Below are 16,448 nucleotides of genomic sequence, written 5' to 3' on the forward strand. Positions count from 1 at the left end.
CCTTCTGGTTCCAGAGAAGTCCTCCCTGGCTTCTCTAGACCAATAGAGATTAGTCTCCATTCTCTAGTCCATCATGTCCCATACCTCCCAAAAGCCTCTCTAGAGATTTCTGTGATCTTCTTCACCAACTCTGTCTTCCTCAGAAAACCTCATTGTGTTCTGAAAACTTTCCAGTTATTTCCCCCGAGTGGAGTGTTGATATCCCTCATCAAGCTCCAGGGACCTAGAATATCTGCCTTGTCTTTGACAATTTTCAGAGACCCTTAGGGAAATGTTTCCTAAAATACCTTTATAACTAACATATATAATAATTTTTATACCTTTAACAACTTAGAAGGAAAGAATAACTAAATTACTATTATTACTAAGTTACTTGACCTTGCCAGAAACAGATCTTGAATCTTAGAATATATGAATGAATTTAATAGGATATTTTGGGGATAGTACCCAAGTTCAAACTTGAAATTCACTTAGGTTTCATGAATACTTTATATACATAGCTTGAAGGTAATTTTATACAATATGTATAATTTTTTTTCATCAAACAGGTTTGTGTGGAAGCATCTATTTGTAGTTTAATATAAGAGCTCAAGTTTTAGGTTTTGATACAGGTCAGGCTCCAGCGTAAGGTCCTTTTTTGATATATTAATCTGAATTATTTGGGGAACCTTTGAACTTACAATTAATAATGTGAAGGCTTGGGGAACCCATCCCTCCAATTGAGTGCATTTGGTTTTTTCTAAAGTGCAAATTGTCAGCCCATATCAAAGGTTCAGTAAATCTGGAGTAGAATGCCAAGAAAACTGCACACAATATGAATGCCAGGATGGTGAAGAGATGTACCCAAGTGTGGACCGTGGCTGAGTAGTGCAATATTGAAGCTGACATCCAAGCTGAGGTTTTGGCTTCCGCCTTTCCATTTTATAACACAGATGGATATGCTAATTTGTAATGTTGGATTTCTCCATGTCCTTACAAACACATTCTTCACTGTGCTATGCCTGGACACTTGTTAGGGAGCACACTGCTTCTTCATATTCCTAAAAGGCTCTTACCTTTAGCACTCTGATGCTGGGACTGATCACAGCATACCTTCTGCACTGGGTTCTCCATATCCAGCAACTACTAACCTTTATCCACCCCCTTCACATCCTGGTGTGACTAGAGTGCATTGAAGGGGATACTTTATTTCTATGTCACAGGGGACTAAACTTTAATACAATGCTAAAGAAAGAAAGTGAATTTTGATTAATAGTTGAAAAGAAAATGAACCCTTCATAAGTTTTTCTTGTATGTATAGCTGGCACTATAAGACTAGAGGAGTATCTAGCTTCTATAGACCCACTACCATTTACCAGTCAATAAGGAAAATCTCCAATGCAATCTCCTATAGCCTTCAAAAATACTAAGGGTCATTGTAGCCCTATCCTGCAGATGAAAAAATAAATTGCAAAGGGGCTACAATTCACACAGGACTGTACACCCAGTTAGAAGAAATCTGAAAATGTAAACCCAGATGTCCCCCATAAGTCTTACCTTCTTTCTATTCATGTACACTTAATTTATAGGAAAAAAAACATTCAGATAATACTTTGTGTCTTTAAGCTAGGGCGTTCATTGATCCCTTATAGTTGTTGGCATGTTTTTGGACATCATATGCAACTTTAACACTTCTCTATATATTAAGTAAGTACTTTTCTCTTATAGTTCCTCTTTTACAAAACAGCCAAAAGAAATAAAATGTGCAAACCATCACAAGTCTCCCATGGGGCTTCCCCTTACATTTAACTGTCTCGCCTCAACATTCAAAATAGGCACATACATACTTATAAACACACGTCTTCCACATAGGCTTCCTTTCAACTTCCTCTTATCAAAAGGTCCAGTCAGCCTTCAGCTGAAGCATAGAGCTCATTTTGCCTGTCCCAGTTTTGAAGCTGTTGCAAATCCACACACACCTCCAGGGCATCTCTGGCATTCCTAGGAACTCACATTTCACAACAATTCCCTCAAAGGTTTCTTCATCCTCCTGAGTGGTCTACATGGCAGACACTCCATAGAAAGTCCCATCCTGAACTGATTTTGCCAGGATAGGACTGAGGTCCCCAGTATTTGACAGAATGAAATGGACTTACTGGCCAGCTGCCCCTCTGAGGTGCCCCTGTGCATATCAGGTGAGATGTCAAGGAAGTAAGGCCTCAGATCACAGTGTCTCTTTGTTTCAGGGAGAAATGTCTCTCACAGAGTCTCACTCCAACACCATAGCCCCAGTCAGTGTTGGCGTGAAGGAATGTTGGAGGTGGCTCTGGGGCTGTGCTTGCTGCTTCTCTTTTGATGTATCATACCTCCTGTTTAATACTCCATGCAATAAACCCTTCTAGAGCACCTTCCCAAGAAGGGTACTGTCTCTTTGAATAATGGCCAGGCTTTGGTTTTGAAAAGAGGTAGGTTGCATTTCATGTGTTCCTTTTTGCTGTCAAGAGTTAAATTTTAGTACCATTGATTACTTTGTCTTAGTTGTTTCAAGAAAAATGTCCCTTTTCTCTGGAGGCACTAGAAATTTATAGAAAGGGCCATGAAATCTTTTTGCTTGAAAACTAATGCTTTTTGTAAGTTCTTATGTGAATTTATTAGATATTAAAAAAATAAATATAACTATGTCATATTCTTTTATGTCTTCCAGATTTTAGTAATTGAGAAAGATATCAGAACTAGCTACATTATCCACATTATAATATAAAACACTAGATTGCCTAGGGAATATGGATAAGGAAATGCTTCTGATATAAAAAATGAACCCCAAATGCCACATACCCTCACAAATTATCTGGATTTGGTCTTTTAGATTTACCTGTAGGTCAGCCATACAGATGCTCATGACCTGATCCACTTCCAATTGCTGCCCAGAAGAAGGCAACATACTGACTTGGCTCCAGAAGGGAGCTCTAAGTGGCCCAGCCAGCTGCCCTGCTAGATGAGGAGCCAGGGGTAAGCAAGTATGCACACACCTGTCGCCAGTGACCATAACCCAGGCTTCTGTGTGCTGTGCTGTAGGTGACTCACCCTGTGTGTTCACTAGAAAGGACTTGTGGCAAGGCTGGCATCTGTTTCATCCTGCAAGATGGGGTGGCTTATCTTTACTCATACAAAGTCCTTCGTGACCTCCTGGAACCTGCTTTTACCCCAGTCTCCTAAGAAACACTTAGGATAAGGAAGGGCAAGAGTAGGGATGTACAGATTGGGAACATTGAGCAAATTACTCAACATGGCCTTTGAGTTCCTCTTTCTTTGAGGCTATAGAACAAATTTCCTCTCATCCCTGTGAGTATTTAAGGAGCCAAGCAGTAAATGTGTGGGTATTATTCTACAGTGATCAGGTATTAGGAGAAAGAATGGTGTTTGGAAGGAGAAAAGGATCTTTGAGTTGCCACTAGCTCAAACAGACAGTAGCATAGTGCCTACTCTTTCACATTATTGGTTTGCAAAGAGGGGTCCCAGAATTCCTCTCTGGTCTGTCCTTTAACATTTCAATCCTCCTTTGTGTTGAAGTCAAAGACATAGTTCTTACCTGATGACCATGTAATCAGCCAACAGTTTACGTGATGCAATTCAGGAGAGCAGGAGTATGTCATGTTTCATGAGGAAAGCAAAAGTAGATAGATACTAGAGGGATGAGCAGGGGCAATGCCAGGAAGGTGTATATTCACAGACTGCATTCGTTTTCTCTAGTGCCAAGGTAAACAAGGAAAAGTTGGCCAGACTATTTTTGTTTGGTGGTGTTCAAGAAGTGGAGGATACTGTTATGTTTGTTTGTTTGGAAACAAGAGGTTCACTGTCTTGTCTCAGTTGTACTGAATTCACTAAGTAGTTTAAGCTAACCTTGAGTTCGTAATTTTTATGCCTCAGTTTCCCTTACTGGTGGTAGGCTTTAAAAGTAACATGACTAGGTTTGCACATAAGAATAATCATACTAGCTCTACTGTAGAGAACAATTAGAAATGGGCTCTATCAACAAGTAAGAACATGATCATGGCCTGAATTAAGGAAGTGAATAGCAGAGAAGACAAAAGCAGGTAGATTTTTAAAGGGTTTGGGAGACTAAATGAAGGAGAAAGCAAGGAAGAGAGCTCTTCCAACTTGTCTGTGCCCTGCAATAGAATGCCCTCACCAGAGGAGGAATCTGGAGGGATTAATTAAGACTAGAAAGGAAGGTCAAGAGTGCTTGGCAGACTCCTTACCTCAGTTTTCATATTCATACCTGCTGTAGCTCAAGATTGCTCACACCATACAGCCCATATTACATAAATTAATTTTATAATGTGAAAATCTAAAATGAAGGTCAGTGAAATGGTTCATTGGATAAGGGTACTTGGTGCATAGTCTGACAACCTGAATTAGGTCCTCAAGACCCAACATTGCCAAAGAAGAAAACCAGCTTCCAAAAATTATCCTGGGATTCACCTAATACACAGACATACATATGCATAGAGACACAATTTTATCTAAACTGAACAAAGGTATTGGTGTCCACAAACTTGAAGAATACCCTCTGTAAAGATTCTATAAGAATACTGGCACAGAGAGATGTGAAAAGGAGAGTGGATGAGCTGATTGCATCCACATCCACCATCCATTCATCTCTGGAATCTCTGAGAAACTGACCTGCTCATATGTTTCTGATTAATTTTAATGGGATTCCCTTGCAAACCATAGATTCTAAATTACCCCTCGGTAGGTATAACATCTGTAGGAGACATATTATTTACCCTGAATAACCCTTGGGTACTGTTACACTAAGTTCTGACAGAAGCTGAATTCATGGTCTTCTTACAGTCAAATGCCAACTCTTCACATTTTTTCTCCTTATAAACCACAGGAGATACTTATTTATAATATTTTGAATCACAGTTAGTTTCATGTTAAAAATATCAAATATAATCTTACAAGAGATTTTATGTATTTATTTTTCATTTTGGTTTGGTTTGGTTTGGTTCAATTCAAGGACAAAGAATTTTTTGGTGTAAGGGAGGAATATTTTTTTCCAAGTTTGAAGTTTAAACAATTTAGTAAGCATTCCACGTTGAGCTCACAGAAAAGGGGATTTGCATATGAACTTGTTGCAGCCAGAAAGCATGTCTAAACATGCTCACAGTCTATGGGAGTTATCTCTATCCATGGCAGCTGCTTTTGGTCCCTCATTCTTCTCTTTTCTTCCTTCCTGCAGGTCACTGGATTGACACTGTCTCAGGACCTTGATGATCTTGCCATCCTCTACCTGGCCACTGTTCAAGCCATTGCTGTAAGACACTTTAATGACAGTTCAGAAAACAAACTTTGTGCTACCAATATGTTCTGAGCCACAGGATCTCTGAGATGCACCATAATACTTTTGCAGCAGTTTCTTCATTAGAAGAGAGCTTGCCACAAAGAGATATTTGCCTGTCCAGTGATAATGACAAGGGTTCTCACCTGCTTTTATGATAAAGTCACTGAAATGAAAGCCCTTGTGCATCACGCTTGCCATTTGCCTGATGTCTTCTAAATTCAATACAAGGAAAGAGGCAGATTCCAAGTACACGTGCAGTCAGAAAACTGCTGTTAAGAATGTTTGCTTTTATACAATACATAATATTGTTCACTTTACGAAAGAATTCATTATAAGGTTCCTTTAATGAATTCTTAGAAACTCATGGGTTGGGGCTAGTTATGGGTGGTTAAAATGATTAAGGAAAGAAGGGAAAGTTTAATCTGAAATGTGAGAGGCTCTTAAAGTAAGGTCCAAACTGAAAACCAAACTATAGAGGCTTAGACATTGCCTAAGGAATCTTCCTGTGGAGCACTGCTCCACCAGTGGGCTGCCAGAAGGTTCTAAACCCTGACATAATATAAAAGTTGGCACATGTGCCTGTACTAGAAAGTGCATTTTCAGAAGTGGGTCATGACTTTCAGCATCTTAGAGAAGGTCTATACCCTACAAAAAAATAAGTGGTTTTTTTAATTTTAGAAAGAGAAAGGAAACTCTCATAAAAGAAAAGTCAGCTTACTAAATTATGATATAGAATTTATTATTCATCATTAAACCTATGGCTTATTATTATTATTTAGATTTATATTTATGTATATGTATATGTATATGTATATGTATATGTATATGTATATGTATATGTATGGCATATGGGGGTGCCAGGAGAAGTCATTGTACTTAGGAGCTATAATGAAAGGTAGTTGTGAGCTGCCAAATGTGGGTGCTTGGAATCGAACTCACATCCTCTGAAAGACCAGTATATTTTAAAAATTTTTTACTATGTATTATTATCATGATTGGTATGGTACTAGGGATTGAACCCAGATCCTTATCATCTGAGGCAAGCACCTACCTCTGAACCTATCTCTATCTCCAAATAAATATTTTTGGTGTACTTGTTACTGCTGTGTAGACGTAAGTAATGTTCACTAATTATTTTTTCTTTCAACAGCTGCTTTTATAATCTTACTATTTTTAATATATACATACATATTTATCCATATTACCAACAGAAGTGCTTTGTTAGTACTCATACTTACCCATGTGTGCCATGTGTTAGGTCTAGAGAACAGAGCTCCACAGTCACCACAGTACTATCCCTTTTGCAGAGCCATTGCAAAGGTGTAGAGAACCTGCCCATTCAGCCACACAGCCCCTGTAGACTATAGGCCAGACTGTTTCTCCCTTAAGCAACTTCCCTCTTGACTTAATACCTTGACCAGTTCAGTGAAACCTTCAAAATTCTTTCTACGTGGAAACTACAGGCAAACAAACAAAAGAAGCAGGCAAAAAAAACCCAGACAACTCTGGCATCTGTCAAAATGGAGAAAGTGAATAAAAGATGAAATGTGAAATATGTCTATCATTAGTAAAGACATTTACTAATCGTGTTTTGAAATGAAGAAGATTGTCATGATACTACTAATTCAGAATAGAATTTGGAGATATTTGTGGTGTGTGTGTGTGTGTGTGTGTGTGTGTGTGTGTGTGTGTGTGTGTGTATAAAGCTCTGTACTAAATACTTTGTGCCATCCCCTGATTTAATCATATATTGATATTATGTTCCTCAGTCCACTAACTAGAATCCCAAGCCTTAGTACAGTAAATTAACTTGTTCATTGCCATGTAGTTCATATATGCCAGAGCAGTGATGAGAGCCCAGAGTTTATAAAATAAAACAGAAGTATTGAGGCTATTTTAATGTTTGACTTGTGAATGTAATTGTATGAAAAGGCTCGCAATTGGCTAGGTCACTTCCATTGAAATGGACAGTTCTGGAAAACAGGAGATGCATGATGCTCACATCTTGTGAGCAACTGCTAAGAGGTGGACATGAAAGACAAAGCTAAACAGGAGAGATCAAGGACATTACCCCATAGTGGTAAGGACTGTGACCCTTCCGGGGACCTCCAACTCTGTGCCAGGCCCCAGAGTACCTTAAGACTGCAGCCCTGTAAACCAAGGGGCTTGTCTTTACATTTGAGCTGAGGGCAGGCTGTTTCCCAGGGTCTCACAGTACACACTAGTTAGAATGGGAACCTGTGTCCATCTCAACCTCAGCTCCTGCTCGCTCTACTTTGTCATGGAGTTTTTCTTTGATCTTTTCATAAAAGCTACGTGAGTGAAATAAGTTTTCAGGCATTCCCAGAGCAGCTTTTACTTAACACATATCAGAAAACATCATCCATTTGGCCTGGAGTTTTTTTCACAGGCTCCTTTTCCTGGTAAGAACATTGGAGCAGGAAGCTCAGGAATGCAGAAGATTAAACTTAATAATGCATGCAGGAGAGGAGGAGGAAAGAGCCAGCTATGTTTTCTCAAGTAACACACATTTGGGAAATCAATCTTATATTTAATGGGCCATACATACATTTAAAGCAATCCTATTTTTTCTGTCTATTGGCTTAATGACCTTTATAATTCCATGCAGGGAAGACATTTTAAGACAGATTTCCTGATAAAGCTTTATTGTAGAGTCAATTAAATTTGGGAGGGGTTCCATCTGTTTGAAAAAGTATCTGAGTGTACTGATTTCCTAGGCAAAAATGTGCATTTTAATGAAGCATTTTGATAACAGATATTTTCCCATAATGTTCAGCTTTGGAAAAAAAATTGTTTCCTTCTTCCTGAATATTGCCTTAGCACCTATTTGTTATTGTTAGTTAAACCGTTTCCTCTATATTAACATCCATGGTTGGCATGTAGCAATGGAATGAATCTAAAGAGAGAAAAGTTAGCTTCAGACTATGGGAAACCCCTGCATGCAGTAAAATTCTCTCTGGCTTGGCTTCTTTGAAAAGGCCTGTCAGGCACTTGGTTCCTCCCCAGCTTGTCTGTCTGTAATTCTCTTTTCAGAATAGACCCTTAAAAAGGACTATTTGCATTTGAAGTCTATTGATTTGCATTTGGTTCTGTGGCCCCTCGGAATGGTCTAATTTTAATTTAAATTTCTCCATGAAAACATTTTTTCCAGAAAGGTGAGCACAGAAGCATTTTTACATAAAGCCTTTTGGTGGGCATTTCCACTGTGGAGCATCACACAGTGGAGTCTGGGACACTGAAGGGAAGGCCCCGAAAAGAGCTGCTAGAGTGGGAAAAGGGAGACAGGCTGTCACAGCACTGAAGGGAGTGCCTCTTGTTCAGGTCCTTACGTTTTCCTTTCACAGTCATGTGCTCTGCTTCGCAATGACCCCAGTCCCAGACTGCTAATCACATCGTCCAAGTGGGCTTAATAATCTCCAGTTTCTAGTTTGTCTTAAAACGAGAGATGGCATTGGCATGCATGCACAGGAGAATGCCTCCTGAGCCTCTATCCAGAAGAGGTCTTTTGTCAGTGCTCCCATGTGCCTGTAGCTGGGAGGTCATCAGGCACATGCTACGGTGTCATACCATGTCTCAGGCCATACCTAGTTCTTTTCATGTTACCATTTTTCACAATCCACATTCAACTAAATGAAAATGATATTGTTGGCCTATCAGTAAAGGAGACGTGAACCTTGGGTTGGTTAGAAGAAACAGGTGAACTGCCTGCCAGATTAGAGTTTCCTAAGGTCAGTGCTCCTGCTTTCAGCTGTGTAGATCCCAATCTTCAGGAAAGACCACAGTGGCCTAGAACAGGCAGTCCTCCAATGATCCACAATGGACTGACTCATGGACATCCATTGATCTCGTGAAGTTAGGCATCGTCTTGTTGTGTGTGACAGTTCTTTTCTGGGGTTCAAGATCCACCCAAAACTAAAGAAAGAACATCTAAAGAGAATCACCAGTACTTAGGAGGCTGAGAGTCAGCTTGTATGCTGCAGCAGGTTTCATTTTCAAACACGGTACAACCATAGATGCTCTTTGAGGCCCAAGTTTTACTAAGTGCATGGTTTCACCAGGTTCATGAGCAGCTTCAACACGTATGCAAGACCTCTGTGCTGGAACCTGCTGCGCCTTTGTTCCTGGAGCCCCAGGGCTTCATTATTTACTGTCAACCAATGGGGTGTCTTATCCTGTGGCCCTAGGTCACCCTCTGACCCCTCCCTCATTTTTAGGGACTCTCCTGGCCAGGAAAGATGTCACTGTAGAGAACCTTATCAAGGGAAACTTCACTTACCTGGATGCCCTCCCCCAGGACCTGAAAACAGGGAAGTATGCTGTGGACTTCCCAAACCTTGGTTCTTACCTGAGCCAAACTTCTCATTCGTCTTGCCCTCTGTGTACATGAGGTACCAACTGTCCAATCACACTTACACTTTTACTGAGAACTCTACTATGGCTCATTTCTGTCCTCCAGCCCAGTCTCCCTTTGGCAGCTCCACCCTTCATTGAGATGCTTGGGCCTTCCAGACCTTCAGCTTGTTATGTTCCCTGACCTCCTCCCCCATCTAGCCAGCAATCAACTCCCATCCTTGTGCCTACAGCATTGCTGTCTCCCCAAACCCCTCAGTCTCTAAACATTCAAAGACCTCTTTGTCCACTGGAAATACTCTCTTCACTGTTTTTCTTCAGAACCACTGCTTAACATCACCCTATGGCTGCCTTCTCAATGCTATATCATAGTTTATCTTAAAAAAATCCATATCCCCAAATAAATTAGGAATTTTGAGATACTACTTTTGGAACATCCAGAAAAATTTTGGTTACAGCTATTTAAATGACCAAACCCAAACTACAAATTATATATTAAGATTCACTTCAATGGCCCTAAAGTAGTGTCCTCTCCTCAACCCATAACAGAGCTACTGAGTAAAAAGTAAACTCAGCAAGGTAGGAATGGGTAAGTCATTTCAAGAAGGTATTAGGACAGATGGCTTGAGTGAAGCTCCAAGCCGACCATAGTGTGTGTCCTCCATGTCATCCCAGCTCACTAAAGGACTGGCTGGGAATGGATGCTGGTCCAGAGGCCTCATTATCAGAGCACAATTACCTGGTTTCAGATGATAATAAAGGCAGTTTTAGTCTTTTGCCTCTTTCCATAGTTATGTTGCTTGAGAGTTTTTCGTTATTGTTGTTTGGTTATATTGTTGTTGTTATTATCATTATTATTATTATTATTATTATTATTATTATTTGTGTGTGTGTGTGTGTGTGTGTGTGTGTGTGTGTGTGTGTGTGTGTGTGTATGGGTCTGTGACTTTTATTAGTTGCAATTTAATGAAGGAAGACTGCCCCACGTGTCACTGACTGATAACTTCAGAGCAGCACTACAATGAGCCCATTGCTAGTACCTCCTAGAGGGCCTGGGCCACAACTGACTCTCATCAGCTGTTTGAATGAAGTGCACTAAAATGAGCCCTGATCCCTAAGGCTTGGGAAGCATTGCAGCAGACAGGTTGGAAAGGATATAAGACCGAGATATGTGGAGGCCTATAAGATCAGGGAGTTTGGTATGAGGCCCTGTCTCCTAGGAATGTCAGAAGCTACACTAATAAAGTCTCACCAACATGACTGGCTGCCCAAATGTGAGCTGAACAAGGACACCAATAGGCATGCCAAAATGCATAAGGAAAGCCCACATGGCCTTAACTCTACACAAAGAACTACAGGCAACTAAGGAATGTTGGGAGCAGGAGAAATATCTTACCCAGGGAAGAGCAGGTCAACTGGTTATTCAATAACAAATGGTCAGCCCTGAAAACAAATTCAAAATATATATATATCACAAATGCATGTAACAATAATTAATGAAAAAAGAAACTATGAATTTGAAAGAGAGCAGGAGGGATATATCAGGAAGTTTGAGGGGAGAGATGTGATTATATTATACTCTCAGAAGAAAAGAAAAGAATTAAAGTGAAATAAAAGTAAAGAAATTAGTTGTGATTACACCCTGTTTTTCATGGTATTCTCTTACTACTGTGACAAGAAGATAGTGACTGCAGAGGTTTGGAGTCAGGCAGAATGCCCTGTATGAGCCAGCTGTGTGACCCCGGTGACATGATCTCCGAGGCTCAGATCTCTAGGATGGGCATACAGAGCTCTGGGGGCCCAGCCAAGTCCATGCCAAGCACGTGTGTTCCTGATCACCTGCCTTCACTGCCATCCTGATGTTTTCTTCTGTTTTCTCCTTTAAGTTTGGGACTCGTTTCATCATTGAGGCCATGCAGGCAGCAGGGCACTCTCTCAGCACCCTCTTCCTATGTGGAGGCCTAAGCAAGAACCCCCTTTTTGTGCAGATGCATGCTGACATTACCGGTAAGCCTCATGGGGGCAAGGGCATCTTCGGCAAATGGGTATGGCAGGTTAAAGGCAGGCTGAGGATAGGGGGCCATTGGTGGTGATTCACGTTGTTAAGATAACTGTATAGTCCGTGTCCTCATAATGGGGAAAATGACTCTCATGTATGTCCAGTAACTGAATAGGACACTAAGGCTGCCAAGGACAGATCTTAATTTGAGCATTTTCCCATCTTTTTTGAGTACTTCTGAACTAAGCCATGTGAGGAATATTGAAGATATAGAAATGAATAAAACATAACCTTGGCTTTGCAGAGCTCAAGGTCTCTCCAAAAAGGCAAACAGCTAACAGACACAATAAACACAGTGTGGCAGGAGCTCTGAGTGAGAAAAGCATGGAGGGCACTTAACTCAGTTTTAGACTGTGTAGTACAGGGCAAGTGGTTAGAGTATCTTAAAAAAGAAGGAAGGAAGGAAGGAAGGAAGGAAGGAAGGAAGGAAGGAAGGAAGGAAGGAAGGAAGGAAGGAAGGAAAAGAGAAAGAGAGAAAGAGAGAAAGAGAGAGAGAAAGAAAGAAAGAAAGAAAGAAAGAAAGAAAGAAAGAAGAATGCAGTTCCCCAATGTTGTGAATAAAGTCTAGCTATAGACTGGGTATGAAATCCCAAGAGGCCCCAGATACTGAGATTACTTCTCAGTGCCTAAGAATCACGGCTCTTATCATAAAGTCATACACTATGTATCTTGTGATGGGCATGGAGGTTGGGGAATAGTGGCAGAGTGACATCTAAGAAGAGCCCAGGGTTCCAGGAAAGGCTCTCTGTGAGGAACCTGCATGTGGCACAAACCCTGACCTAGACTCCTGTCTCTGTGAGCCAATGCCCTCACAATTCATCATCTTCCAAAGTGTCTCCTGGGGACTAACTCTCCCTCCAGCACCCATTGCTGGGTACTTAGATACCCGATATAAACATAAGATAAGGGGAGGCAAATAGGGGAGCATGAACACTGTCTGCAGCCTCAGCTCCTGCCTGACATGAGCTCACCTTCCCCTGGCCTCTCTATTCCTCATGACTCCACCCACTATGTTCCTGACACAGCACGCAGGTTAGTGTCTAGACTCAAACTGTCTCATTGGATCTCCTTTCCTGCTCCAGGCCGTGCAGATTCCTACATATGTGATCTTTATCCAAGTGACAGGCTCAGTTGATCCCTGCACATCAGGTAGATGAAACTCAATAGAATACCTGTTCCTACCTTACAGATGAGTAGACTGAGGCACAAGTCAACATATAGTATTAAGGGTAGATCTTGCAAAGCATGGACTTTGCTCCGCTTAGCCAAGTGCCTAGCATGTTGGTAGGAATCAGACTGCAATCACTGAATTGTCCCTTACTGCTGAAATTAGAGAGTAGACTACAATGCAGTCAAGCAAACTGACGACAGAGGAGTAAGTTCAATTGACTTCCCTAAACCAGCCAGTCAGGTAAGAACAGGGCCAGGTTGTGATTCTGCTGCTGCCCTGGCTTTCTAGACCTTCCCTTTGGTACTCTCTGATGATGCCTGCCCTCTTCCAAGGTTTGTAGAACCTGCTGAAGAGGGCCATGAAGAGTGAGGTAGACAGAAACAAAAGTCAGCTTAGCTGGGTGGTTCAGATCAGATACAGGCCTGAAATGTCCTGTTTATTTTCCACTTTCCAGCCTTCAGTTAGCCAAAGCCTCCATCCCACCTGGATGAGACAGGAGGATAGAAGCCAGCTTTAGTCCAGGGAATGGGAAAAGGGGCCCTTGAGCAGGTATCTAGATGTGACCTGGGCACAGCCTGAGTACTAAAGGCTCCTTTGTGAAAATGGGTCATCCTCTAGTCATGTGTCCCTGAGAGTCAAAAGCCAGGGAAAGCCACTTTGCCACAAGCTCTTCATTGGAAACTGCTGTCCTCTGGGCTGTTGAATGGAAGGCTGTTAATGGTTGTTTGGGTTCAGATTGCAATTGGACCCTTTGTCTCTAACTACTGGCCAGTTACAGTTGTAGACAAAGAGACCTTTTCTTTGCCTAAAATTCCTCTACTCATGAGTGACAAAGGATGGCAAAGTGCATCTGCCTTCAAATGCTTTGGCTTCTGTTAAACTCATTAATGCATCCGATAAAATAGCTCACATTCCAGGCAAAGCCTCCCTCTTCCTGCCTTCACCCAGGGATCAGAAAAAGGAAAGCATTTGAGTCTGTCCTGTAAGAGAAGCTGATGGAAAGGTGAGGCCCTTGGTATCTTTAAGCACCGGAATTGTTCTCTTTTCCTGTGCAGAACAATTTAGAACAAAGCACAAGCGTGGTACGGAATTTTCAGACATATGGGTGAAAAAATGCAGAGCAGAGGAGCGGAAAGAGCTGCAGGCCAGCTGTCTGACCTAGGGGGATTACTTTACTTGTGGGAGCCCAGGGTCCCTCTTCCAAAAAAGCAGTAATGTTGTCATCTCCCTCATGTAGATCATTCTGAAGAATGGATGCTCAGGAGTTTGAGTTCCAGGCTCTGGCTTAGTTCTCAGTGAGTGTTCCCAGCCTGTTGCTTTAATTCTTCCCTACAGGTAGCCCCATGCCCAAAAGAAGATGACATGGTAGAGAAAAAGACAGTTTACAGCTTTGTAATCAATTTTGGCTAGATTAGGAAAATCTGGCTTCATGCAGTCAGGGAATATGGGCCGCACCAGCTAGGGAAATGACATGGGCATGAAAAGGCACGTCCTGTACCCTGGCCAGTGACTTGACTATGCTTTCCAAAACTGTTTGCATCTACCAAGTAACTGTAGGTCTTCCTGCAGACTTGGGACTAAGTGTTCTGTTTTTGAAATTGTACAATTTAATGCCGGTAGTTTCTCTAGCGTTTCCTTCTTCCTGTCACACCATTCTGACCAGTAGTTCATTCATTTATGTCACTCAAAAGCAACCCCTGTCAAGTGCTGAACTTGGCTTGAGAATACAAAGAGTACGATGTCAATAGGAGATCCATTACCAACCAGGAAAGTTTCTATAGTCTTCTGTCCAATGTAAGAAGAACAGACTACAGATCCAGAGGTCAGAGGTGACAGGACCCGGCAGGGAAGGGAATCCTGGCCAATCTGAATAAAGGGTTTGTTTACAGAAGTATGGGAAACCTAGGCAACCAGGGAGACCCGTACAGCTGCTAACAGATTCCCATTCCCTAGGCCTAAGGGTGAGGATCTGGAAGCATCCCGCCTGAGATCGGAGCTTAGTCCAGATTTAGCCAGAGGGCACTTGGCAGATGAGAAAAGGGAGGCATGGAGAGGTTAAATAACCTGTCTAATATTGCACAGCTGTGTCAGCAAGGAAGCCAGAATTCAAACTCTGGCAGCCCCACTCCAAAGTATGCTGAACTATAACCTGAGAGTTAATGAGGGGTTCCTGGGGGTCCCTGTCCAAGGAAGCAGCCGGGGATTCATTTGTTTCCACTCAGGGACAGGGAAGTTGTCGTTCTATTTCAGAGGAGCTGAAGATGAATATTGCTTGGAAGCTATAGTCTAAAGAAGTTCTAGGTCAGTAGGAGGCCTGGGTGGCATCCGATTCATACACACATGTACGTAGTGTGCTCTCTGGCTGAGCCACCAGTACTGTTCTGTGTGGCCTGGCATCCGGCCTTACTCTCTGGAGGGCTGATGAGACCTTTTCTTTTGCCACAGCTCCACTCTGCAGGTCCCATGAAATCCATATAGAACCCTTACTTGCCGTCAATGTTGAGTCTAGCAGTAGGAGCTACCATGTCTCCAGGGCTTCGCACAGACCAGGAAATAAGTGAGCTCCACCTGAGGACTCTGTCACTAACACACACAGTGCTCCTGCACAGGAAGCCCTAGCCCTGTTTGGTACCTGAGATAACCAGGGCTGAAAGAGTTCAAGAGATTGTGAAGGACTCCAGAGGAAAGGAGGCAGGGAAGAAGCCAGGCCTGAGCTTCTCCCAGGGCTCTCACTCACCTGATGGCTAGTGGCACAGCCAGAGGCAGGCCTTGTTCTGATTCCTGTTCCTGGCTGTCTAAGCGGGGATGGTGGAAGCTGACCTGACCTGGAGGAGGCAGGTAAGTTAACAAGTGTGCCTTCCTAGCAGAGGCAGGAAGAGAGCTGCAGCCTTTGTCTACAGGAGACTTTCTGCCATAAAACTTTCATCTCTTGACTAGAAAATCAAGTCATCCTGTGAAAAGTAGATGGAATTTTTAACCCCATTTTTCAGATAAGGAAACCAAGGTATGGAGAGATGGGAACCCCCAACTTAGGATCCCACCATGAAGTTAGTGAAGAAGCTGATGTGTAGACCATCTTCAGATCCAGGACACTGGATCCTGTAGGTGGCTTTTGCTCTGCTTCCTTCAAATGCCTGTTTCAGTCTCATGTCCACTGTGTCAGCCACTGGCCCAGAGAATCATTCTTTCATCATTTAATTATCATGATCTGCATCCTGCTCTAAATATCGGAGACACAGTGGTAGGCAGATTGTCCAGAAGTTCTCAACTGGTGGATCAAGACCCCTTTGACAACCCTCTATCTCTAAAAATATTTACATTTGTGATTCATAACAGCAGCAAATTACAATTGCAAAGTAACAATGAAATAACTTTATGGTTGGGGGTCACCACAACATGAGGGGCTGTGTTAAAGGGTCCCAGCATTAGGAGGGTTAAGAAACATTGGCCTAGACTTGTAGTGTTCAGTTTTCCAGGGCAAGGAATAAGACAACCTAAGTAGTCAAACCTGTAGGAGAAAA

The 16,448-nt window shown here is 42.1% G+C and overlaps 1 protein-coding gene across 3 annotated transcripts in view; it reads left to right on the forward strand.

The window, feature by feature from the left end:
• Fggy (FGGY carbohydrate kinase domain containing) overlaps nucleotides 1-16,448 on the forward strand; it is a 405,205-nt gene that overhangs the window by 308,479 nt on the left and 80,278 nt on the right. For all 3 annotated transcript variants that reach the window (XM_036180113.1, XM_036180114.1, XM_036180115.1), the window contains 2 exons: nucleotides 5,225-5,299; nucleotides 11,584-11,704. In XM_036180113.1, the coding sequence (XP_036036006.1) occupies nucleotides 5,225-5,299; nucleotides 11,584-11,704 (196 nt within the window). The remainder of the gene's footprint in view (nucleotides 1-5,224; nucleotides 5,300-11,583; nucleotides 11,705-16,448) is intronic.

Source organism: Onychomys torridus, chromosome 2 (genome assembly GCF_903995425.1).
Source record: "Onychomys torridus chromosome 2, mOncTor1.1, whole genome shotgun sequence".
Taxonomy (NCBI): domain Eukaryota; kingdom Metazoa; phylum Chordata; class Mammalia; order Rodentia; family Cricetidae; genus Onychomys; species Onychomys torridus.